Raw genomic sequence first — 27,602 nt, 5'->3', positions numbered from 1 at the left:
CCCCAGCCTCTGTAGCAGAACCTCAAAGTTCTGTAATCTGTAACAGCTTCTTCCCTCAGGCAATAAGACTTTTGAACGCATCATAATAATCCTCTCAATTCCCCCCCCAAAATGGATTAACTCGCTGGAATATAAAGACAAAACATACATCCATAAACCTGGATGCATATGCAATATATTTATCTGTACAGTAATCTATTTATTTATATCTGCACCTTATTGCTCTTTTATCCTGCACTACAACGAGCTAATGCAACGAAGTTTCGTTCTTATCTGTACTGTAAAGTTCAAATTTGAATGACAATAAAAGGAAGTCTAAGTCTCTAAGTCTAAGTCTATTCAGTGTTTTAATGTTCATAGATAATATTGTAATTCCCGCTTTCTTTATTTTAATGTACATTTTGGGTGTCCCATTCACTAAAAAACTGAAAAATTCCATTTAGAATTCTTTAGAATTCTATCGGACAGTGTGACTTTTGGTATTAGTGTTCCTTGTAAAAAAGGGACCCAAACACACATACTGTACAGCAGATTTTTACAGCTACATGTGTATATATAATTTGTACACACGTACACATTGGCCCCCCAGACACATTTTTTTCTATCAATGTGGCCCCCCGAGTCAAAATATTTGCCCAGCTCTGCATTAGACTGTGCTGCACATGTCCTGCTTGCAGAGCTGCAAGATGTCAGCTGCAAGGAAATGGATGCAAGTGTTATTGTCCAGTTGAGCTCATAACATGCATTACAGTAAATATGTTGGTTTGTATTTGTACCATATTGGGTGCAGTTGAAGGCTGCTTCGACTCGGTTGTAAAACTCCTCTCCCAGAATGGAGCGGTAATCCCTGTGGCTTGTGTGGACAAAACACCGAGTTGCATCTTTGAACAGCAGATCACTTTCTCCGTATTGATGAGATTCGAAGAGCTTGAACTGAGAGTTTGTGTTGGCTGCCAATGTTTCCTGCAGGGTACAAATACTTTTTCAAACCAGATGATATTAGACACATGTTGTCAATGTGATGTATTGCAGTTGTACCCCACTGCCAACTAAAGTGCAATTAAAAATTAAAACTGGTGCCTGTATGCTCACTTGAGACTTCTTGAGGAAGTGTATGACCCGTGCCACGAGCACCGGCCGTGTCACGATGGTGTTCGGTGGGATGACTCCCAGGTTACACCTCTCCCAGTCCGACAACGAGGCCCGACGACCGTCTGCACACAGCAGCTCGAAGTCTGACGATGTCCACCCTTGCGCCCAACCGGAGGAAGTCAAACCTGAAGTATAAAATAGTAAAGCACATGTGTAAAAGTGCATGAAATACGTGTTATATCTTACTGAGAATATTGTCTTGAAGGTTATGCTGCTCAAGAAAGGCCACGTCGCCGTAGCTTTTGCCCCTGGGATCTCCAACCAGACATCTACGAACAGGGAAAATCAGAATCAGAATCAGAAATACTTTAATAATCCCCGAGGGGAAATTAAGATTTTCAGAACAATACCATTCAAGATCAGACAAACATTACAGGGAGACAGAACAGGATCGCTGACGGGTCTGCCAACTTCCAGCGCCCCTTACAAAAAAGGTGAGAAACAGGTAAACGCTGGGGAGAAGGGGGTTAAAAAAAAAAATCAGTATAAGTCTGGGCCCCTGGAGAGGGGGTCCAGACTGGGGCCAAGGGGAAAAAAACCTCATAGCCATAGCACATAAACATGTGTGTAAGAGGGAAACATCAAAGAACACAAAGGACATTAAAGACATTAAAAGAGCAGAGCTGATGCAACCAGCCACTTCTACACACAGCCACAAAAGTAAAACAACAACAACAACAAAACAAACATATACAGTGTGGTGGCTTCTGCTGTGTTCCACGCCATCATCTGCTGGGATGGGGAGAGCATGGCCAGAGACAGGAGCATAACCAACAAAGCAACCAAGAGAGCCGACCCCACCCTCGGCCGCCCACCAACTCTCGGCCAGTGTCCAGTCCGCATGGATGAGCGAGGATACGTCCAAGGAGACCGAGGTGTCCGATACCTACTCATTCAGCCAAGACACTGTGAAGCTTGTTCGTCCCGGCGCTCAGCGCCAGCTCCGCAGCCCTGTCTCTCCATCCACATCTTCTCCAGTCTCTCCAAACAGACTCTGGTGTGGCAGAGACCCAGCAGCTGGTCTCCATGGCCAAAAAACTCCCAGGAGGCAGCTCCAGAAGCCCACAAAAAGCACCACAGAAGTCACGAAAGTGCCACCCCTTGTCACACAGTCCCAAAGGGTCCCGATTCGAAAGGCAAAAGGCAAAAAAAAATTAAATAAAAAAAACACAAGAAGGAAAACATCAGGAACACAAAAGGATGACGCAAGAGCACAGAGCTCCTGCCAACAGCAGCCACTACAGCGGTGCCATCTTGGGAAAAAAATAAAAGTAAGTATAGAAATGTTAGAAAAACAGTTTGCACATTTCCAATTCATTCGTGTATGTTTTCAACTTTCCAGCACAAACTGACCCACAAAACAAACTTTATTTATGATCATTGCAGCTGCGTCCACATGACTGCAACTGACGAGCTCAAATAAATGAAAAGCAACAAAGGCCTAACAGAGCATAGGGAACAAAACTGTCAGCACGCACCTTAAAGCTCCCATGTTACCATAGTAACGCTCGTTGTGATTGTCAGCGCAGCGTTTGCTTGCAGCCTCGCCGGTGCCTCCAATACACACTTTGCACAGATTGCCCTGCGAGCCAGGAAGACACCCTTTCCAAAAGACGTCCCTGTACACTGAAAGGGCAAAAAGATGCCAAGTCATAAGAAGGGAAGGTTCCAGTGAACAGGTGAAAATCAAACAGCACCTTGGTGTGGACCACAGTGGACGCTGCTTGTGTTGCGCTCCCGGCTGAGGGCGTGTGCGTGCGGCAGAAGCCATCCTGCGGGGCTGTACATGTGGCCATGACAGGAGCGGCGACCTCCGAGGTTCCCTATGGCGATGCTTCTGCCGGACCGCTTTGAGAGTGCCACGCCCACCACGGGGGGCAACACTGAGGAGGAGTGAGACTCACAATTATTTTGTTACAAACACATATAGTGTGCTTCAAATTGGTCAAGTTACCATCTCTTTGTATGTGGGCGGAGCCATTACATTCTTCACCTGTTAAAGAAAACAATATAATCAGACTCTCACAATAAATGAGTGGTGTCCCGATCACAACGTTTTACACTTCCGACACAATAACGATGTTGAAGCCTATACTAATATTGATACGACATCAGCTTAAATCATACACACTTGTGTGGAATGTTAGAAAAGGCTGTATCAAGCCTTTTCTAACAGACTGTTGAACAACTTAAGCTGCACATCAAGCAAGAATGGGAAATAATTCCACCTGAAAAGCTTCAGTTCCCAAACGTTTACTGGTTGTTGTTAAAAGGAAAGGCCATGTAACATTAAATATCTTGTCTTTGCAGTCTATCCATCCATCCATGTTGTACCACTTACAGTCTATTCAATTGAATATAAGTTGAAAAGGATTTGCAAATCATTGTATTCTCTTTTTATTTACGAATGAAACATTGTGCCAACTTCACTGGTTTTGGGTTTTGTAATATGTGTTTATGAGCACCAAGCATTAGTAAAATCTATCGCCTTTCTCGCTTGTTTGCTCCACTTTTGAGTGACAAGGTGCACAAACGGTCATTTTGTAAGCTATTATGACAAAATTAAGGAAAAAAACCCTCCTTCCTCGTATTTCAAGCATTAAAGGCCTACTGAAATGCGATTTTCTTATTTAAACGGGGATAGCAGGTCCATTCTATGTGTCAAACTTGATCATTTCGCGATATTGCCATATTTTTGCTGAAAGGATTTAGTAGAGAACATCGACGATAAAGTTCGCAACTTTTGGTCGCTGATAAAAAAGCCTTGCCTGTACCGGAAGTAGCAGATGATATGCGCGTGACGTCACAGGTTGTGGAGCTCCTCACATCTGCACATTGTTTACAATCATGGCCACCAGCAGCGAGAGCGATTCGGACCGAGAAAGCGACGATTTCCCCATTAATTTGCGCGAGGACGAAAGATTCGTGGATGAGGAAAGTGAGAGTGAAGGACTAGAGGGCAGTGGGAGCGATTCAGATAGGGAAGATGCTGTGAGTGGCGGGTGGGACCCGATATTCAGCTGGGAATGACTAAAACAGTAAATAAACACAAGACATATATATACTCTATTAGCCACAACACAACCAGGCTTATATTTAATATGCCACAAATTAATCCCGCATAACAAACACCTCCCCCCTCCCGTCCATATAACCCGCCAATACAACTCAAACACCTGCACAACACACTCAATCCCACAGCCCAAAGTACCGCTCACCTCCCCAAAGTTCATACAGCACACATATTTCCCCAATGTTACATACGTGACATGCACATAGCGGCACGCACGTACGGGCAAGCGATCAAATGTTTGGAAGCCACAGCTGCATGCGTACTCACGGTGCCGTGTCTGCGTATCCAACTCAAAGTCCTCCTGGTAAGAGTCTCTGTTGTCCCAGTTCTCCACAGGCCAATGGTAAACCTTGACTGTCATCTTTCGGGAATGTAAACAATGAAACACCGTCTGTGTTATCCGGCAAAACAGTCAGGGGGTGCATTCTACAGCGGGGGTGCGTTATCCGGCACAACACCTGCCGCAATACACCGCTTCCCACCTACAGCTTTCTTCTTTGCTGTCTCCATTGTTCATTGAACAAATTGCAAAAGATTCACCAACACAGATGTCCAGAATACTGTGGAATTTTGCGATGAAAACAGACGACTTAATAGCTGGCCACCCTGCTGTCCCAAAATGTCCGCTACAATCCGTGAAGTCACGCGCTGATGTCATCATACCAAGACGTTTTCAGCGGATCGCGCGAAATTTAAAATTGAACTTTAGTAAGCTAACCCGGCCATATTGGCATGTGTTGCAATGTTAAGATTTCATCATTGATATATAAACTATCAGACTGCGTGGTCGGCAGTAGTGGGTTTCAGTAGGCCTTCAACAGCGTTGTGGCCACAACATTAGGTACACCCGCAATAATTCTGCGTAACATCGGTAGGGGTTTCTTGTCAAACAGAGTAAACATAAACAACTCATAATGCGGTGCTGTTGTAATAACTCTCAAAACTTGTCATCAGACTGCGTGGTCGGTAGTAGTGGGTTTCAGTAGGCCTTTAAGGCTAGATTTTGGACAACACTTATAATACACTATTGTAGGACCTCTGAGACATATTTCAAATTGTGGATGAATACTATTCAAAATAGCCTATATTAAAGAGGATAATTACCATAATATTCTGTTACTACTGGGACAAGGCCACATTTTCCTGCGATGAATGCATGTGTTGCATCTAGAGAGACGGCGTCCACTTCGTGTCTCTGTAAGCAAGTGACAACAATGTGGGATTCACCTTGCATGTGGAACAATAAGCAATATATTCTGCTTACTTTACCTTAACTCACCTTAATCTTCTCCACACAGTCCCGCATGGATTCCGCTATAACGCAAACCAGCGGGTCTGACTCGATACTCAGAGCCCACTGCTCACATTTTGTCTGCTCTGCGTGGCTGATGCAGCACCATCGCAAAACACTGTCCTCCATGGAGCTTCCTGCACGCACACACATTGTCAGTGAGGTGACATGGATAGGAACTACAATAACCTCAAGGAGCGAGCACCTTCATGTCCAAGACCTTTGAGCAGTGCAACATAATCCTGTCCCAACACCTGACTGATGTCTGCGCCATCTGGTAGCGTGGATACTTTGACTGTGGCGTCTTTGAAAAGAAGGTCTCTTTCCCCAAAAGGTAAGGAGTTAAAAAGCTGGAAGCGGTGCTTCTCTCTTCCTTGATGGCCAAACAACATCTGCGGAATAAAAAAAACAAACATTTTATGTTCATTAAAGGAACTTATTGAACAAAACCCAAAACCAGTGAAGTTGGCACGTTGTGTAATTCGTAAATAAAAACAGAACACAATGATTAAGACAATTTATTTAATGTTCGAACTGAGAAACGTAATTTTTTTTTGCAAATAATCATTAACTTAGAATTTAATGGCAGCATCACGTGGCTTGGCATTGTCTTGCTGAAATAAGCAGGGGCGTCCATGACAAGGTTGCTTGGATGGCAACATATGTTGCTCCAAAACCTGCATGTACCTTTCAGCACTAATGATGCCTTCACAGATGTGTAAGTTACCCATGCCTTGGGCACTAATACACCCCCATACTATCACAGATGCTGGCTTTTGACCTTTGCGCCTATAACAATTCAAATGGTTCTTTTCCTCTTTGGTCCGGAGAACACGACGTCCACAGTTTCGAAAAACAATTTCAAATGTGTTTTTGTCAGACCACAGAACACTTTTCTACTTTGCATCAGTCCATCTTAGATGAGCTCGGGCCCAGCGAAGCCGGCGGAGTTTCTGGGTGTTGTTGATAAATGGCTTTCGCTTTGCATAGTAGAGTTTTAACTTAGATGTAGCCACGAACTGTAGTTACTGACCGTGGTTTTTTGAAGTGTTCTTGAGCCCATGTGGTGATATCCTTCACACACTGATGTCGTTTTTTTACTGCCTGAGGGATCGAAGGTCACGGGCATTCAATGTTGGTTTTTAGCCTTGCTGCACCTTGTGCAGTGATTTCTCCAGATTCTCTGAACCTTTTGATGATATTACGGACCGTAGATGGTGAAATCCCTAAATTCCTTGCAATATCTGGTTGAGAAATGTTGTTCTTAAACAATTTGCTTAAGCATTTGTTCACAAAGTGGTGACCCTAGTCCTATCCTTGTTTGTGAATGACTGAGCATTTCATGGAAGCTGCTTTTATACCCAATCATGGCACCCACCTGTTCCCAATTAGCTTGTTCACCTGTGGGATGTTCCAAATAAGTGTTTGATGAGCATTCCTTAACTTGAATACAATATTTTCTTCTTCCAAGGGGGTGGGGGGGCACAACTTAAATTAATTGAGAAGCACTGATCTACTACCATATATGGATATAAGCCCGAATCATATATACTTTTATTTGGAGTGGGGAATGTAAGAAAAAGATTGATAAATTAATTGACTCAAACAACGAACAATGGTAGGTATGAAAAACACAAACCTATTTATTATTAACGTTCTTGAATGGATTTATGCTGCCTTTGAGTTTAAGTGGAGTAGTCATTGTTTTAGGCGACACCTTGTGGCCACATTAATTATAAAATTAAGCTCATGACGCACTACATTGAATGATGTGGACACGTTTGCTACTGGATACTTTCTTATATGCCTTGGACACTTTGTATGTGTAAGTTAAATGCAACTATAATTATTTGATACTTGTTTATATTGACAAATGTAGCCTACCATGTTTACCTTTTGTGAATGACTAAAATAGAAGAAAAAAACACCTTGTGTGCTTATTGGAGGACAGTTAAATGTCAACTGGCTGTGGAGCTTTGTGCAAGTAAACATTCTGCTGCATTGCTGATATCAGACTGATATTCGATATCAAAATCGAATTGGGACACCCCTGGTCAGCATTAATAGAGCGGATGAGTTTATTGTAAACAGCACCATGAATATCACACAAATAGCTGACTAGCCATACCAACAATTTATAGCGCATGCAGAGGTAGATAATGCTGCTGACCACACATGAGACTTTACAGGAAATGTAGCTACTGCCATCTTGAAAAACGCCTTTACTAAGTGGCAACTACAGTTCAGTTCAGTTCAGTTTCAGTTTATTTAGAACATGCATAAGATACAATGTAATGCATCACATATTTCCAATTGTTTCATTACAGCACGTCCGAAAAGGTGTAGGAAGAAGCATAGCTTGTTTAATCCTACCCCTTTTCATAACATAGCAATTTTATCCCATTTCCTTGTTCTCTGTAATAGAACAGTGAATAAATAAATAATAAATAATATACCATAGTAAGTAAACAAATATTAAATACATAAATCATCATTATCTAAAAAAATTTTGAAAAAAAATAAAAAAGGGATTCAAGATGTTCATCATAATTATTGTTCTGTGTACTTTGTGAACACTTGTTTGAACAGTCTCTTAATCCTATTGGTGCTTGGTTAATCTATTCCATAATTTAATTTCACATACAGATATGCTAAATGTTTTAAGTGTTGTGTGTGACAATCATTGGTACTACTTGTACATGCATACACATATTTTAAATTAGATTTTCCTCTAAGGTTATATTTCTCCACTTTTGTTGAGAAGAATTGTTGTACATTCTTGGGTAGCAGGTTATAGTTTGCATTGTACATAGTTGTAGTTGTTTGCAAATGCACCAAATCGTTGAATTTCAATATTTGTGATTCAATAAATAAAGGGTTTGTATGTTCTCTGTATCCAACATTATGTATTAGCGCAAGCTCAGAGGGGACAGAGCCTTCTCTGTTGCGGGTCCCAAACTCTGGAACGATCTCCCTCTCCATGTGAGACAGGCCCCTTCTTTGGCTATTTTTAAGACCCTTCTTAAAACCCATTTTTATTTACTGGCTTTTAACCCAGCATGAGACTTTGAACTGTTTTTAGCTTTTAACTTTTTGAACTGTTTTTAACTTTTAAACTGTTTTTATCTAATAAACTGTTCTTAGGGTAATTTATATTTGCTTTTTAATTGTGTATTTTTATTTCTGTTTTAAATGTTATTTTTTAGTCTGTCCTTTGCCTCTATTTCTTTGTGGTGTACAGCCCTTTGTTTTTCAACTGTGCTTGTCTTTAAAGGGCTTTATAAATAAAATTGGTATGGTATGGTATGGTATTATTCTAATTGATCTTTTTTACAACACCGTTAATGAATGAAGCGCACATTTGTAGTTGTTTCCCCATATTTCTGCACAATAACTAAGATATGGTAACACTAGCCAGCAGTAAAGAATATGAAGTGATTTTTGGTCTAGAACATGTTTTGCTTTATTAATTAGTGACGTGTTTCTTGCTACTTTATGTTGTATATTCTTTACATGAAATTTCCAGTTAATTTTATCATCTATTATTACACCCCAACATTTGTTTTCTTTTACCCTATTTGTATTTGTGTTTGACTTTCTCTTCTACTGTTACTGAATAGCATTATTTTCGTTTTTCTGAGATTCAAAGGTAGTCTGTTTTTGTCAAACCATCTTTTTAATTTGTTTATTTCTTCTGTTATTATTTGTATAATGTTTTTGTCAACCATCTTTTTAATTTGTTTATTTATTCTGTTATTATTTGTATCATGTTGTCTCCTGAACAAAACACAGTTGTATCAGAGACTCAATGGTTAGTTTAATAGAGGCGTTAATTTGAGCATTTTCTATAAACAGCACGGTATGATGACTTTAAAAATATGATATGCTTTTCTGGTGCTCAGTGCCCAATAAAAGCCGCATGTTTAGTTGTTTTTTATGAAATGCTTTGCTGTAAAAGAACTTGTAATCATCTCACCACAGTGATTGCGCAACTGAGTGAAAAAGGAATACCTGCAGCGTAAGAAGAAATTTGCGAGCCCCTTTGCAAAAGCTGAGTCGTGTGACCACGCCTCTACCAGGGCCCCGTCCCAAATGACATGTGTTGTAGTGGCTGAGTGGCGCTTGTGTGCCGTCTGTGCACAGCAACCTCAATGAGTCCCTCTCACTTTCTGACAAAACATATATGGATGGTTTTGAAAAAAAAATGGAAATAATACTGGATTGTACTACAGTACTTACTTTCAATACTTTCAAGCGCCAAGTGGTCCACAAATGCAACATCCCCTGCACCACTTCTGAGACACCTGTTCCAACAACAAAATAACTACAATATTGATCTATTAATCCTAGATTGTTTTACATTGGATGGGACCTGAGGGCGCCTTGATTGTCGTAGAAGGGTTCGCTGTGGGACGTCTCACAGTGGTAGTTCTTTTGGCGGATGTAAGACTTCTGGCCTTGGCAAAGCACGCACAGAGGTGGCGCCATGGCAGCAGCTCCAGGAACACAGCTGGTGTTGAAAAAGCTGCTGACGCCTGGACGAGCGAGGAAAAAAACAAGTGAAAGCACCATGAGGAAAAAAGACGAAAGGTTTTGCTTATTGTTGCTTTTACGGCCACAACAGCATCCTTCTTGCAAGCTGCTGGAGTGTGGAATGTTTGTCAAATGAATTCAAAAGAAAAACAAATACTATTGTGATTTGGATCACATCGGACTGTCTGCCCTGCAGGATGAATTTGAGGACCAGTCATAGACAATTTAGAGTGAAAAGCAAATTAGATTTTCACTCGCATACAAAACATTCTAACTTGGATTGTTTCCCTGGCTTCGAGACTTTCTCGAAGGACAATGCAGCGAAGACACAACGAACAATTTCCTTGTCTCTCATGGACACACACCTGTTGTTGTTGACTTTGGACTGACTGGCGGCTGCAACAACACCAAGGTCGCGGAATAGAGACACGCGGCAGGCTGACACACACACATGCATCAACAAAAAAATATACGCCACAAAGACATACCCCACTCCCCATGCCACGCCGTTGATGCTTGAATCCCTTAGGGGTGATGGACGGCTGGGCAGCGCTTGAAGAGCTGCAGCCTGCCTCCGTAGTCCCCACTTCCTCCCCTCTGTTGCAAGTCTCGAGTTGTATGTTGTAATATGTATATGTGCTTTGCTATGGAGCTTTTTCCCACTCCAGACTGGGCCCCTTTAAGACCCCAGTCTAGATAGAATTTTTTTCACGCATCCTCCCCCAGCGTTTACCTTTTTCCCATCTTTTACGGGGCGCCTTATGGCGACACATCAGCTTTCCTTTTCTGTAACCCTGTACACTGTTTGTTTGTCTAATCTTGAAAGGGTTTGTGCTGAAAAAAAGTTTTATTGTACTTGTGCAATGACAATAAAAACCTACTTATCGGAATGTTCCCAACTCCTGTTTCCACTCATGTCAGTGTTATAATGCCCATAAAAGTTGTACCTAGCGTGGATGTAGCCAAACTTATTGCAGTTAATGTCTTTTTGTCTTTTTAAGACAGCAAACTAGTTGAGACTGAACAAAAAGCACCTTTGCTAGTGGCAGCCAAGTAGTCCACTCCTTTTTTCCTAATGGCAATTAATCAAATTAACAATTCCCGGGCTTGGGGTCTTTCTCCATGGAGTTTGCATGTTCTCCCCGTGACTGCGTGGGTTCCCTCCGGGTACTCTGGCTTCCTCCCACCTCCAAAGACATGCACCTGGGGATAGGCTGATTGGCAACACTAAATTGGCCCTCGTGTGTGAATGTGAGTGTGATTGGTTGGATCTGTGTTGGCCCCGCTCGACTGCAGCAGGGATAGGCTCCAGCCCCCCCCCCCCACGACCACAAGAGGGACAGGCCGTAGAAAATGGATCTTGTTTATATGGCCATTCCTTGAGAAAGCATAGAATTGTCTAAAATATCTTGTTAATATATAGAATTATGATCCAGGGCACACCAATTTAATTAATTAATATATAAAAATAACATGAATTGATAGTAGATAAGATATCAGTAAAAAAACAATATCGAATTATATCGGCTTGAATGTAAAATCTGCGAAACAAGCTCTGATTCAAGCAGTCCTGCAACGGTTTTACTTGAACAAAGCTGGACAGCCAGTTAACATCTAAATGTCCTCTAATAAGCACACAAAGTTGGTCTTTTCTTCATTTTAGTCAAGTCATTTACAAAAGGTAAAAATGGTAGGCTTTATTTAAAAAACAAAATCTGTCCTTTGTTAATTATTGTGGCCACTCGATGTTGCCACAAAACAATTACCACTCCATTTCAACTTAAAGAAGGCATAAATTCATTCCAGATGGTTGATAATAAATGGGTTAGTGTGTTTTTATATCAACCTTTGTTCTCTGTTTGACTTATTTAACTTGTTTTTAAACATTTTACAACAACAACAATCCACACTACAAAATAATAAAAGTATGCATGATTCGTGCTGATATTGTAGCGACTCAATATTGGTATCGGCAAACACTTCAGTATTAGTATCGTATTGGAAATGCCCATCCATCCATCCATTTTCTACCGCTTGCCCCTTACAGGCTCACGGGGGAATGCAGTCATCGCAGTCTTTATTCTAATGTCCTCGCCTATTCTAATATATTCAAACAGTCAACTACATCCAAACATGTTTATAAAAAACACTAATCATCATCACCCCGTGTGAGAGGTGTCTCCTTCGACCAGCTCAGGTAGTTACGGGACAGCAGGAAGCCAAGTGGAAGACTCCATCCGGCTGTCCATCGGAGTCCACTGTGACAACTCCTGAGACCCCGCAGTGACCTGACATCTAAGCTGCTGTTTCTCACCACAGCGACAGACAGAACACATCCTCCTGAGGGACACAAGGCATCCATACTGGCTTGAACTGATGAGGAAATGCACTGTCCAGCATAAACTTACCATCACGGTATATCTCCTTGGCAACCGCTCGGAGGCCAAATTGCTTAATCGCAGAGTAAACTTCTCCTGCGTCTACTGTCACTATATCTGCACCATTGGCCTGAAACAAAAGTCAGAATGATCATAGACTGTTCATACATGAACATATTAAATGTGTATGTTCTTCTCACCCTAACTTTGTTGATGCAGTCAGTGGTGCTGAATGCACGGACGCAAGACACTCTGGCCGTTATAGCGGCAGGCGGCAGCACAGCCAGCAAGGATTTGGCCATCTCTGCACACTTCCTGTGCTCAGGATTGGACACTGTGCACCAGCGCACGTTCTTAGCTGTAATTAAAAGATCGCCATTAACTCTTTGCGGACATTCGAATTTAACTATCTTTAAAGCCTAACAGACATAGAAGTCCTTAAAGGGGTCATTCTAGGATTTTTTGTCTACATATAAAGGGCTTCCTTGTAATTTACATAGCATGTAATGGTGGTTCATTGGTCAACATTCTGCATGGATTGTTTTACAGACCGTCTTTGAGCCGCTTTCTGACCATCTCTTCAGGATGCGCCGCTTTGTGTGTGCATGGCCTTTATACTACAGTTTTGACATTTGCGAACAAATTGAGTCTTTTAAATGGCTTGTTTAAGTGAACGATGGGAATCAATTCCTTGTCGTGAGCCATTTGATTGGGAGCAAATTTTGTGTCGGCAATTGTCCACTCTGCACATACCCGACTGGCAACTGGACCAGAAAATATATACAGTATATATACATATTATATTGTAGGTGTGTACGTGTGTATATATATATATATATATATATATATATGTATATATATATATATATATATATATATATATATATATATATATATATATATATATATATATATATATATATATATATATATATATATATATATATATATAGCAGAAACGTGTGAACTCGTTGGGAGTTTCCTCCTCTCCCAGCTCGCTAGCCTCAATCTGAACCTTGGTATTTACCGTGATGACGGACTGGCAGTGTGTCGCGCCTCGCCAAGGAGCAGCGAGAATACCAAGAAGCGCATATGCCAAATTTTCAAAGAGAACGGCCTACGAATCACGATTGAAGCCAACAAGCAAACCGTCAACTTCCTTGACGTCACTTTCAACCTGAGAAATAACAGCTACCAACCATTCACGAAACCCAACACAACACTCCAATACGTGCACCATGACAGCAACCATCCACCCACCACCACGAAAAGAATACCTACCGGAATCAATAAAAGGCTATCGATGCTGTCATCTAGCAAAGCTGAATTTGACCAAGCAACCCCCCCGTACCAAAAAGCCCTTGATGAAAGCGGATACAATTTCACCCTCACCTATGAACCCACGCCAGGAAACCAGCCAAAAAAGAACAGAAAACGAAACGACATCATCTGGTACAACCCCCCATACAGCAAAAACGTCTCAACGAACATTGGACACAAATTCCTCAACCTGATTGACAAACACTTTCCCAAAGACAACAACCTAAGAAAAGTATTCAACAAGAACAACATCAAATTGAGCTACAGCTGCATGAACAATATACGACAAATCATCTCAAACCACAACAAAACAATTGCAAATGAGCCGTCGACCCCCAGTCAGAACGACTCCAAAACCAACAAAGCATGTAACTGTCGAAAGAAACCTGATTGCCCCCTCAACGGGGGATGCTTACAAACATCAGTTGTCTACCAATCTAAGGTAATACGCAAGGACATTAACACATCCGACACATATGTAGGATTAACCGAGGGTGAATTCAAAACCAGATGGAACAACCACAAGGCTTCTTTCAGGAACAAAAACCTGCGAAATACCACAGAACTCAGCAAACACATTTGGGACCTCAAAGACAATAATGTTGAATATTCAATAACATGGCAAATTCTTGCATCCAGCACACCTTACAATAGTGGTAATAAAAGATGCAACCTATGCTTGAAAGAGAAACTGTTTATTATCTACCGTCCAGACCTGTCATCCCTCAACAAGCGCAGCGAAATTGTAACAACATGCCGCCATAGACGGAAACACCTCCTAGGTAACACATGAACCAATCACCACGCCCCTAGGCCAGCCTGTACCCACCCACTCTGTGCCCTATATAAACCATGGTATGCGAATGCTCCCATTAAAATCTCCTGACGATTGAGGGTACCCCCCTCATGAAACAGGCCTGTAGAGATGAAATAGTCTTGTGATTTTTTTTCCCCACACATACATATATATATATATATATATATATATATATATATATACAGTACAGGCCAAAAGTTTGGACACACCTCATTTCAATGTGTTTTCTTTATTTTGACCTTGTTGATTGTAGATTGTCACTGAAGGCATCAAAACTACGACACCTGTGAAGTGAAAACCATTTCAGGTGACTACCTCTTGAAGCTCAACGAGAGAATACCAAGAGTGTGCAAAATGGCAATTAGAGAAAAGGGTGGCTATTTTGAAGAAACTAGAATATAAAACATGTTTTCAGTTATTTCACCTTTTTTAAGTAAGCAAGGCCCCGGGGGTGGATGAGATCCGCCCGGAGTTCCTTAAGGCTCTGGATGCTGTGGGGCTGTCTTGGTTGACAAGACTCTGCAGCATTGCGTGGACATCGGGGGCAGTACCTCTGGATTGGCAGACCGTTGTGGTGGTTCCTCTCTTTAAAAAGGGGAACCGGAGGGTGTGTTCTAACTATCGTGGGATCACACTCCTCAGCCTTCCCGGTAAGGTCTATTCAGGTGTACTGGAGAGGAGGCTACGCTGGATAGTCGAACCTCGGATTCAGGAGGAACAGTGTGGTTTTCGTCCTGGTCGTGGAACTGTGGACCAGCTCTATACTCTCGGCAGGGTCCTTGAGGGTGCATGGGAGTTTGCCCAACCAGTCTACATGTGCTTTGTGGACTTGGAGAAGGCATTCGACCGTGTCCCTCGGGAAGTCCTGTGGGGAGTGCTCAGAGAGTATGGGGTTTCGGACTGTCTGATTGTGGCGGTCCGCTCCCTGTATGATCAGTGTCAGAGCTTGGTTCGCATTGCCGGCAGTAAGTCGGACACGTTTCCGGTGAGGGTTGGACTCCGCCAAGGCTGCCCTTTGTCCCCGATTCTGTTCATAACTTTTATGGACAGAATTTCTAGGCACAGTCAAGGCGTTGAGGGGATCCGGTTTGGTGGCTGCAGGATTAGGTCTCTGCTTTTTGCAGATGATGTGGTCCTGATGGCTTCATCTAGCCAGGATCTTCAGCTCTCACTGGATCGGTTCGCAGCTGAGTGTGAAGCAACTGGGATGAGAATCAGCACCTCCAAGTCCGAGTCCATGGTTCTCGCCCGGAAAAGGGTGGAGTGCCATCTCCGGGTTGGGGAGGAGATCTTGCCCCAAGTGGAGGAGTTCAAGTACCTCGGAGTCTTGTTCACGAGTGAGGTAATTAGGTGGATCGTGAGATCGACAGGCAGATCGGTGCGGCATCCTCAGTAATGCGGACGATGTATCGATCCGTTGTGGTGAAGAAGGAGCTGAGCCGGAAGGCAAAGCTCTCAATTTACCGGTCGATCTACGTTCCCATCCTCACCTATGGTCATGAGCTTTGGGTTATGACCGAAAGGACAAGATCCCGGGTACAAGCGACCGAAATGAGTTTCCTCCGCCGGGTGGCAGGGCTCTCCCTTAGAGATAGGGTGAGAAGCTCTGCCATCCGGGGGGAGCTCAAAGTAAAGCCGCTGCTCCTCCACATCGAGAGGAGCCAGATGAGGTGGTTCGGGCATCTGGTCATGATGCCACCCGAGCGCCTCCCTAGGGAGGTGTTTAGGGCACGTCCGACCGGTAGGAGGCCACGAGGAAGACCCAGGACACGTTGGGAAGACTATGTCTCCCGGCTGGCCTGGGAACGCCTCGGGATCCCCCGGGAGGAGCTGGACGAAGTGGCTAGGGAGAGGGAAATCTGGGATTCCCTGCTTAGGCTGCTGCCCCCGCGACCAGACCTCGGATAAGCGGAAGAAGATGGATGGATGGATGGATAGTTAAGTACATAACTCCACATGTGTTCATTCATAGTTTTGATGCCTTCAGTGACAATCTATATAATAGTCATGAAAATAAAGAAAACACATTGAATTAGAAGGTGTGTCCAAACTTTTGGCCTGTACATATATATATATATATATATATATATATATATATATATATATATATATATATATATATATATATATATATATATATATATATATTACACAGACAAAAACATATACAAATCCCAAAACCAGTGATGTTGGCACGTTGTGTAAATGGTAAATAAAAACAAAATACAATGATTTGCAAATCCTTTTCAACCTATATTCAATTGAATAGACTGCAAAGACAAGATAATTAATGTTGTAACTGGTAAACTTTGTTATTTTTTGGAAATATTAGCTCATTTGGAATTTGATGCCTGCAACATGTTTCAAAGAAGCTGGCACAAGTAGCAAAACGACTGATACAGTTGAGGAATGCTCATCAAACACTTTGGAACATCCCAAAGGTGAACAGGCTAATTGGGAACAGCTGGGTGCCATGATTGGGTATAAAAGTAGATTCCATGAAATGCTCATTCATTCACAAACAAGGATGGGGCGAGGGTCACCACTTTGTGAACAAATGTGTGAGCAAATTGTCCAACAGTTTAAGAACATTCCACAACCAGCTATTGCAAAGAATTTAGGGATTTCACCATCTACGGTCCGTAATATCATCAAAAGGTTCAGAGAATCTGGAGAAATCACTGCACGTAAGCGGTAAGGCCGGAAAACTAACATTGAATGCCAGTGACTTTCGATCCCTCAGGCGGTACTGCATCAAAAAGTGACATCAGTGTGTAAAGGATATCACCACATGGGCTCAGGAGCACTTCAGAAAACTACTATCAGTAACTACAGTTCGTCGCTACATCTGTAAGTGCAAGTTAAATCTCTACTATGCAAAATGAAAGTCATTTAGCCCTTTGAGACACTCGTGATTTAGGGCTGTATAAGTAAACATTGATTGATTGATTGATTGATTTATCAACAACACCCAGAAACACCACCGGGTTCGCTGGGCCTGAGCGCATCTAAGATAGACTGATCCAAAGTGGAAAAGTGTTCTGTGGTCTGACGAGTTCACATTTCAAATTGTTTTTGGAAACTGTGGATGTCGTGTCCTCTGGACCAAAGAGGAAAACAACCATCCGGACTGTTATAGGCGCAAAGTTCAAAAGCCAGCATCTGTGATGGTATGGGGGTGTATAAGTGCCCAAGACATGGGTAACTTACACATCTGTGAAGGCACCATTAATTCTGAAAGGTACATACAGGTTTTGGAGCAACATATGTTGCCATCCAAGCGACATCTTTTTCATGGACGCCCCTGCTTATTTCAGCAAGACAATGCCAAGCCACATTTTGCACAGGTTACAACAGCGTGGCTTCGTAGTAAAAGAGTGCGGGTACTAGACTGGCCTGCCTGTAGTCCAGACCTGTCTCTCATTGAAAACTTGTGGCACATTATGAAGCGTTAAATATGACAACGGAGACCCCGGACTGTTGAACAACTTAAGCTGTACATCAAGCAAAAATGGGAAATAATTCCACCTGAAAAGCTTAAAAAATTGGTCTCCTCAGTTCCCAAACGCTTACTGAGTGTTGTTAAAAGGAAAGGCCATGTAACACAGTGGTAAAATTGCCCATGTGCCAACTTTTTTGCAACGTGTTGCTACCATTAAATTCTAAGTTAATAATTATTTGCAAAAAAAACAACAAGTTTCTCAGTTCGAACATTAGATATCTTGTCTTCGCAGTCTATTCAATTAAATACAAGTTGACAAGGATTTGCAAATCATTGTATTCTGTTTTTATTTACGATTTACACAATGTGCCAACGTCACTGGTTTTGGGTTTTGTATATGTATATATATATATATATATATATATTATATATATATTTTTTTTTAAATTTATTTAAACGTATTTACTTGTATTTATTTATTTTGATTTACTTTTCAAGTTCATTATTCCAAAGGGTAGTACTGTAGTTCAAGCGTACACTAAGTTTGTTTTAAAATTTTTATTACATCCTAGTTTTGATTTTAGTTATATTTATATTTTTTATATCATTAATTCAATGTATTTCTTACATATTGTGTATTGTTTCTGTATTGTTAAAATGCTACACTTTTTTTTTTAGGTGAGAGAAAATGCATGCCTCAATGGTTTGATTTCACATTTTCAGGACAAAAATTTGTAAAAAAAAAAGCAACAACTTTACACTTACTTGAGGTGCAGCAGACAAGAATGAAAAAGAACAAGACGACATAAGTCCCTCTCATTGTGTCCGACTGCAGTCTGAAAAGTACATGACTGCTGCACACACGCTTGAAGCGAAACCCTTGAGATTCCTGCATTGCATGTCCAAAGCATTGGAGAATCAGGAACACAACCGCGCAAAAGCTGCCTCAGGATAAATATTGAGAGGTCTTTTTTTTCCTTCACACAAATGGAAACATTTAACAGCGGTGGTAAACAGGACAACACCCATCTTGAAGCTGTGGGCCTCATTTTCCATTGGTTGTTTTGAAGCAACGTACAGGTCAACATTCGGTCCCTCTGGGATTTCACCGGCTTTTTTTAAAATGCCTGAGCTTTTAAAAAAAAAAAAACTGCCTCAAACGTTTCAATGTTTTGAGGCTTATTTTTCTTAAATAATTATTAAACTTGTGATTTTATGAATTTGTGTCTCTGTAACCTTAACTTCAAAAATATTCCTTAGATTGACTGAATGCAGCTGTTAAAAGTTAAAGTCTGAGTCCATTAGATCCATTATTCCCAGATGTCTAATCTGATTATTAGGTTTGATAGAGAGGGGTTCAAGGTGATTGATTAATTGATTGATTGAGAAGTTTGACATCTTTTTTTTTTTTTTTTTTTTTTTTTCCCCAAGATGGCGGCGCGCACAGACGCAGCGGCTTACGGCTCTCCATTTCAGTGCTCTTTCTTCCTTCTTTTCTTCATGTTTTTTTTCCTTTTGTGCACCACCTGTACTGCAAACACCCGGTACACCTGCCAGTCACTCTTGGATATCGGTAATTCGCACCAGATATCTGTTTCGAGCAACTTTCACCACGAGCACAACATCCCAGATGACATAGCGAGAGCACAGGGCTCTCCGTGGTTTGTTGTCGGGTCTGGGAGACGGCATAGACGGAGGAGGGAGAGGAAGCAGAAGCGTGGCCGCAGGTCCGGCGTCTTGCTCAGGCTTAGGAAACAACCCCACAAGCCACCTCTACCGAGCCTGTTCCTCTCTAATGCCAGATCCCTTGTACAGAAGATGGACGACCTGGAGTTACAACTCGCTGGAAACCGCTATGTTCGGGACTGTTGTGCTATGATTATCACTGAAACCTGGCTTCACCCGGAAATACCCGATGCTAGCATGCAGCTAGCCGGACGCACTCTGCTCCGCCGGGACAGAACTAAGGACTCCGGTAAGAGCAGAGGAGGGGGGCTCTGTATCTACGTGCATGAGAACTGGTGCAACAACGGGACAATCACTGAACAGCACTGTTGCCCGGACGTGGAGTACATGTCTGTTAGATGTCGGCCTTTTTTTCTCCCGAGAGAGCTGTCTGTTGTTATCATCACGGCTGTGTATATTCCACCGGACGCCAAAGTAAACACAGCGCTCTCTCTTCTGCTGAACACCGTCAACGAACAGCAGCGGGCCCACCCCGACGGTGTTCATATCATAGCAGGGGATTTTAATAAGGCCAATCTGAAGACTGTACTCCCTAAGTTCTACCAGCACGTGAAGTGTTCTACAAGGGGCAAGAACACCCTGGATCACGTGTATACCAACATAAAGCACGCGTACAGAGCTACACCCCTCCCCCAGCTTGGACAGTCAGACCATCTTTCCCTCCTGCTCTCTCCTACCTACACCCCCATCAGACGCCAGGCCAGGCCTATCACAAAGACTGTTATGACCTGGCCTGACGATGCACTCCCCAAACTTCAGGACTGCTTCCAACACACAGACTGGGACCTCTTCCAACAACAGGAGCTGGAGACAGCCACAGGAACGGTGCTGGACTACATAAAGTTCTGCATCGGGAATGTGACTGTGGAAAAAACCATCCGGGTTTACCCCAACAAGAAACCCTGGATGACCAGCCAAGTCCGCACACTCCTCAGGGCCCGCGACGCAGCCTTCAGGTCAGGGGACAGGGCACTGTACAGTGTTGCTAGAGCCGACCTGAAGAGAGGGATTAAAAAAGCAAAGGCGGACCACAGGAGGTGCATAGAGTCCCATCTGTCCAGCAAAAACTCACGGGAGGTGTGGCGGGGCATTCATGACATCACGAACTTCAGAGGCTGCAATATGACAACTGCGGATCAGAGTGCGACACTGGCAGAGGAGCTTAACTGTTTCTTTGCCCGTTTCGAAACCCCCCAGCGACACTCATCTGCTCCAGCCCTGCCCCCGCCCCCACCGGGCTTCGGCGCCACTACACTCACTGTACAGGAGCACAGTGTCAGACGAGTGCTCCTGGCTGTGAACCCCAGGAAGGCTACCGGACCAGACGGAGTACCTGGAAAGGTGCTCAGGACGTGCGCCCACCAGCTCGCTCCCCCCCTCACCAGGATCTTCAACCTCTCCCTGGCTCAGGCAGTCATCCCATCCTGCCTGAAGTCATCTACAATAATCCCGGTGCCGAAGAAGTCTCCCATCACCAGCCTGAATGATTACCGACCAGTGGCCCTCACTCCGGTAATCATGAAGTGCTTCGAGCGACTTGTTCTCCAGCACATCAAGGACCATATCCCTCCAGACTTCGACCCCCACCAGTTCGCATACCGGGCGAACAGGTCCACAGAGGACGCCATCGCTGTTGCTCTCCACTCTGCTCTGAACCACCTGGAGCAGCAGCAGAGCTACGTCCGGATGCTCTCTGTGGACTATAGCTCTGCCTTCAATACAATAATCCCGGACAGACTCTGCAATAAACTGGACACTCTTGGCCTCCCCCCTCTCACAAACGCCTGGATAAGGGACTTCCTAACGGACCGACCCCAGAATGTGAGACTTGGCCCGCACCTCTCATCCCCCCGCACGCTGAGTATCGGCTCCCCACAGGGCTGTGTGCTGAGCCCCCTCCTCTACTGCCTTTACACCCATGACTGCAGTCCGGCCCACAGTGACAACCTGACCGTCAAGTTCGCCGACGATACCACAGTGGTCGGGCTCATCTCCAGGGGTGACGAGGCTGCCTACAGAGAGGAGGTCCTGAAGCTGACGGCCTGGTCTTCGGAGAACAACCTCGCTCTCAACACCAGCAAGACCAGAGAGATCATCGTCGACTTCAGGAGGAGCAGCACCGACCCTGCCCCCCTCTACATCAACGGCGAGCGTGTAGAGAGGGTCCACACCTTCAGGTACCTTGGAGTCCACATCTCTAATGACTTCTCCTGGACAGTCAACACCACATCAATCGTCAAGAAGGCTCAGCAGCGGCTACACTTCCTTAGAGTCCTCGGGAAGTACAACCTGAAGCCTGACCTGCTGCTGACCTTCTACCGCTCGTCCATCGAGAGCCTGCTGACCTACTGTATTACGGTATGGTACGGCAGCTGCACTGCAGCAGACAGGGAGAGGCTGCAAAGAGTGGTCAAGACGGCTCAGAAGATCATCGGCCGCCCTCTCCCCTCTCTGACGGACATCTACACCTCCCGCTGCCTCAACAGAGCCAGTGCCATCATCAAGGACAGCACCCACCCTGGCTCTGACCTGTTCCACCTGCTGCCCTCTGGGAAGCGCTACAGGTGCATTAAAACCAAAACAAACAGGCTAAAGAACAGCTTCTTCCCCAGGGCCATAACCATCCTGAACGAACTGCCCCATTGTCCCTCATAACTGCCTTCTCTTCGGTGCAATAACCCATTCCACCAACCACCCTGTTTTTGTTTTGTTTTTTCATGTATATATTCATTTCACACCATATTCATTGCACTTCTACATTTTTTATATTTCTATATATTTGCACATTGTTTTTCTAGCATGCACACATCGCACTGTATGGAATGGCCTCAATCTCGTTACCTTGCGTAATGACAATAAAGCTGATTCTGATTCTGATTCTGATTCTGATTCTGATCTTAAAGAATTGAATCCATGTAATGCTTTAAAAAGGCAAATGGATGGCACAAAAAGCCAAAAGGCTTGTTTCCATTGTGGTCCATTGACACATTTCTCTTTGCTTCTGCACTGCAAATTATTTGCCACTTGCCAAGATTTAACATTTTATTTCTAGAAATTTCCCAAGATTTAAGAGCTGCTAACTTTAATTTAGTCACTGACTAGTCTTAATTTTAGCCAGAATAATATTTTTTGTATTGTAGTTTAAAAATGTGAAAATTTAGGTGGGAAAAAGTAAACTATTTGAGGGTGCATTATTTATGAATTGCAAGTTGAATAATATTTTATTTTATAAAAAAAAAAAAAAGATCTTATCTTAGGAGTTCTGCTAATTTCTAAGTAAACACATCTTAATTTAAGATGTCTCAGCAAGTGAATTTATCTGTCCATGCAGTTAGTTGATTTCACTAGTTTGTAGTATTTTTCCCCAAAAATCTAGTCTTTTTATTTATATTTTGACAGCTCTTTTTTTTCCAGTGTGTGGGCCATAGACAATACTTTCAGTTTTGTTTGAGTTTAGCTGAAGAAAATGATTTTGCATCTGAAGTGAATTTACTAACTCATATTATGTTCTACATATGGAGAATGTTTATATTCAACTTGGAGAAAGCGAACCACCAGGTTTAAGTAAATATTGGTTGAGCCCATAATAAATTAAGAAGCCTTAGTTGGACATTCGCATGTGGACTGGAATTAGCTCGCTCAAGAGTAGAAGCAATAAAACCAGGCTTCGGAATGCAAAAGTGATAGCTCTATCCTGGAGGAGAGATTCCATGCTTATCTTAACGTCAAACTACAAGTTATGGCATACATCTGTTGTCTTCCCAGTCACTTTTACATCTCCATACATGGTCAGGTTGTACTATCCTGAATTAACACACACTCAGACAGAGAAAGAAGGAATAAAGGACTGTGGTTCAGCTCCTCCAAGATAGGAGTCCTTCATTTTTGACCAGAGCTCCTCCAGGTACTGCAGAACTGTATAATGACGCTCGCTTGAAATAAAGCAACTTTTTGTTCAGCAAAGCGTCTTCGACGTCTCTTTTGATCCAGCCGTACTGCCGTGTCGCCCTTCTACCCGGGAGTCGGTGACAAGACAGGAAATACACGTCATATCTACACAGTAATCTGTTCAATGGAGTGACAAAGGGAATTAACAGGCCAAAATTCACCTGTTGTCCGTGCCACGTAGATCTGAGTGTAATCTGCATGTGGTAGGACAGGTGTGTATTAGCTGGTCTATTGGCAGCATATACAAGTTGAACAATAGGGCTCCCGGAATTTACCCCTGGGGAAGTCCAGTGGTCAGGCTCATTTGGTCTGAGACACAGTTACTGTCAGAATAATTGTATGTAAGTTATCACAAAACTTTCTGTTCCCATGAGTTCCCGGCGAGGAGACAAAAGCTGTCTTTGATCTCACCAAGCAAAAGACTTGTAAAAGTCCACTGTGTACGATGAGAAGCGACATGAAGGTGTCGGTTTCTTTGATCTATTGTGATCCACAGGAAGATCTTGTCTTTGCCTGAGATCTACAAAGCGGAGAGGAAGCAGGACCTGACGCAAGCTCCAGGCATCTTTTTTTTTTAACTGTTTTGTGACCGAGTGCAACAGCTTTTTACGACCCCATCTCCCGTTAGAAACAGCTGTTGCTATGTAATCAGGGAAAGTCCAAATAAAAGAGAAGGCGTGCAACTCTTTTGGCAGAGCGTGGTGGAAGACTGTACAAGAGTACAGCCCAGACGTTTCTCCTCATGAGCCAAATTGAATCCTGTCTCTGTTTAATTCCTTGCTTCTTGTCTGTTTAATAGATGTCATCGGGGTTTGAACCTGACAGTTACCAAAAAAGTTTGCCATGCTTAGTGATAGCTTGGGTTGTCCCGATACCAATAGTACCAAAATGTATTTCGATACTTTCTAAATAAAGGGGAACCACAAAAACTGTCATTATTGGCTTTATGTGAACAAAAAATCTTACGGTACATAAACATAGTTTCTTATTGTATTCGAATAACAATTTTGGCCTTAAATAAAATAGTGAACATACGAGACAAAGTGTCTTTTATTAGTAAGTAAGCAAACAAAGGCTCTTAATTTGGAGGACAAGCTGTAAAAAATAGATTTTTAAGTTACTCAGTGGCCTAGTGGTTAGAGTGTCCGCCCTGAGATCGGCCGAGTCATACCAAAGACTATAAAAATGGGACCCATTACCTCCCTGCTTGGCACTCAGCATCAAGGGTTGGAATTGGGGGTTAAATCACCAAAAATGATTCCTGGGCATGGCACCGCTGCTGCTCACTGCTCCCCTCACCTCCCAGGGGGTGAACAAGGGGATGGGTCCTCTGCATTTGACCCATTTCACCACACCTAGTAGTGTGTGTGACAATTATTGGTACTTTAACTTAACTTGTTCATTTACTGTTAATATCTGGTTATTTTCTGTTCAAACATGTTTTATCTACACTTCTGCTAAAATGTAAGAAACACTTATTCTTCTGTTGTTTGGATGCTTTACATTAGTTTTGGATGATACCACAAATGGAGGTATCGATCCGATACCAAGTAGTTACAGGGTCATATTAAAAATCCTCATGTGTCCAGGGATGTATAGTTCCTGAGTTTATAAATATAATATACTGTTGGGTTTCCTCTTTCTTCATTCATCTTCAATGAATACTCCAGTTGTATATATATGAAAGATATGGTTTATTTTTAAGGATGGTTCAAATGCTTCACAGCACCGGGAAACAAAACATCGGTAACTGTGGAAAATAGAAGACAACTCCATCGAACTTTTCTGTGTATATCTCACATTCTCTCGCGCGAAGTGAACCGGAAGAGATCACGTGACGATAGCGCGGATGAACCTGCACTACCGTATATAACCTATTGGAGGCGCATAACAACAACAGCAAGCCTTTCTTCTCATGATACACAGCAACAGCATTAATAACAATGAGATCACATTTACTCAACATATACATTTTTAAAAATCATTGTAATATCGACTAGATATGCTCTTGTACTTGGTATCATTACAGTGGCTGTCAGGTTTAGATCCACCCATGGCATTTGTTTACATTGAGGAGCGCAAGCTTGTTGTTAGCGGTGAGCTATTGTATCCTCCTATGGTGTGTAGTGAAGCATGTTTAGCTATTCCTCGTCCTGCAGGCATGATACTTGTAAGAAACGTTATTTATTTGTCGCCACGGAGGTGAGAATTAGTAATTTAGAAGTAGCTCAAACACTGCCGACTGCGGATGGACGTTAGCCGTTATCTAGCCATGTTTTTAAAGCACCTCTTGTAGAGCGGCGTTTCAGTGTTAAAGCTCCACCTTTATGGTTAGTTTTTAAGCCAAAGTGCGTCCGTTCTCCCTTTTTTGTCGACACAGCGTGTCTGCTTGTAAGTACTCCATGATTTTGCGTTGCCGAACATGCTCCTCTGCTCATAAAACCAGCAATGTCACGACGTGAGGACGGCGCGCTGTCATGCCTGGTAAAGAAAAAAATTTAAAAAAAGGGAATCACCGTTTTTATTAGTACCGGTATATGCGCTCTCTATGCTGTTGTTGTTGAGAGAAGTACAGAGAAATGAGTTTCCTCCGCCGGGTGGCGGGGCTCTCCCTTAGAGATAGGGTGAGAAGCTCTGTCATCCGGGGGGAGCTCAAAGTAAAGCCGCTGCTCCTCCACATCGAGAGGAGCCAGATAAGGTGGTTCGGGCACCCCCGACCGGTAGGAGGCCACGGGGAAGACCCAGGACACTTTGGGAAGACTATGTTTCCCGGCTGGCCTGGGAACGCCTCGGGATCCCCCGAGAAGAGCTGGACAAAGTGGCTGGGGAGAGGAAAGTTTGGGCTTCCCTGCTTAGGCTGCTGCCCCCGCGCCCCGACCTCGGATAAGCAGAAGAAGATGGATGGATGGTACCTGATTATGTGTATTTTGGATCTGCATAATGCCGAAAATTTGGGGTTATAATATGATTTTTTTCTGCATTTAAAACACTTTCTTTTGGTCTACATAACATGTAATTGTGGTTCTTTGGTCAATATTTTGTACAATTTATGTTTTACAGACCATTTTCAAGCGTCCTGACCAGGGGTCCCCAAACTACGGCCCGCGTGCCGGGTCCGGCCCGCCAGCCGGGTCCGGCCCGCCAGCGTCCAAAATCAGGCCAGCGGGAAGTCCCAAGTATAAAAAAAATAAAAAATACATAAAAAATTAAAATACATATATATATATATATTTTTTTTTTTCTGTCTTTTCTTATCCACTTTGAACCGCTTACTACTCACGGTGTCTCCTAGCCGCTCAGACAAATGGTATTGTCTGAAAATGCATTTTCTCATCGATAACGTGACATCATCGCGCGTGCGGAAAGTGCGCTCTATATATATATATATATATATATATATATATATATATATATATACTGCGATGAGGTGGCGACTTGTCCGGGGTGTACCCCGCCTTCCGCCCGATTGTAGCTGAGATAGGCTCCAGCGCCCCCCGCGACCCCAAAGGGAATAAGCGGTAGAAAACGGATGGATGGATGGATATATATATATATATATATATATATATATATATATATATATATATATATATATATATATATATATACACAGCCCGGCCCCCGGCTGTGTATATTGTTTTAACCCAATGCGGCCCCCCGAGTCAAAAGGTTTGGGGACCCCTGGTCCTGACAGTCTCCTCAGGATGCGCCATTTTGTGGGCGGTCTTATGAAAACAACATGTATGTTTTTTTTGTTTTTTTTTATTCTAAATTGTGAAAAAACGTTAGAAAAAGTCAGCTAACAATGGAAACAATGGGAGTTCAAACGTTTATTTACAATTTAGAATGCATAAACAAAACCAAACGTGTTCTTGTCTCAGGGATTGTGAACGATTGGCACA

At 42.9% G+C, this 27,602-nt stretch overlaps 1 protein-coding gene across 1 annotated transcript; it reads right to left on the bottom strand.

The window, feature by feature from the left end:
* Positions 1–555: 555 nt before the first annotated feature.
* Positions 556–27,413, bottom strand: sxph (saxiphilin). The gene is made up of 17 exons (XM_061932302.1): positions 27,393–27,413; positions 12,628–12,846; positions 12,458–12,557; positions 12,213–12,389; positions 9,889–10,051; positions 9,756–9,820; positions 9,528–9,685; positions 5,722–5,908; positions 5,505–5,653; positions 5,330–5,420; positions 3,107–3,145; positions 2,850–3,035; positions 2,631–2,778; positions 1,339–1,421; positions 1,093–1,277; positions 777–963; positions 556–693 (listed from the first exon to the last, which is right to left on the bottom strand). The coding sequence occupies exons 1-17, from the start codon at positions 27,411–27,413 to the stop codon at positions 647–649; spliced, it is 2,205 nt and encodes a 734-aa protein (XP_061788286.1). The 3' UTR covers positions 556–646.
* Positions 27,414–27,602: the final 189 nt, after the last annotated feature.

This window comes from Nerophis lumbriciformis, linkage group LG38 (assembly GCF_033978685.3).
Source record: "Nerophis lumbriciformis linkage group LG38, RoL_Nlum_v2.1, whole genome shotgun sequence".
Classification (NCBI taxonomy): Eukaryota; Metazoa; Chordata; class Actinopteri; order Syngnathiformes; family Syngnathidae; genus Nerophis; species Nerophis lumbriciformis.
This window is presented reverse-complemented; position numbering and strand designations above follow the sequence as displayed.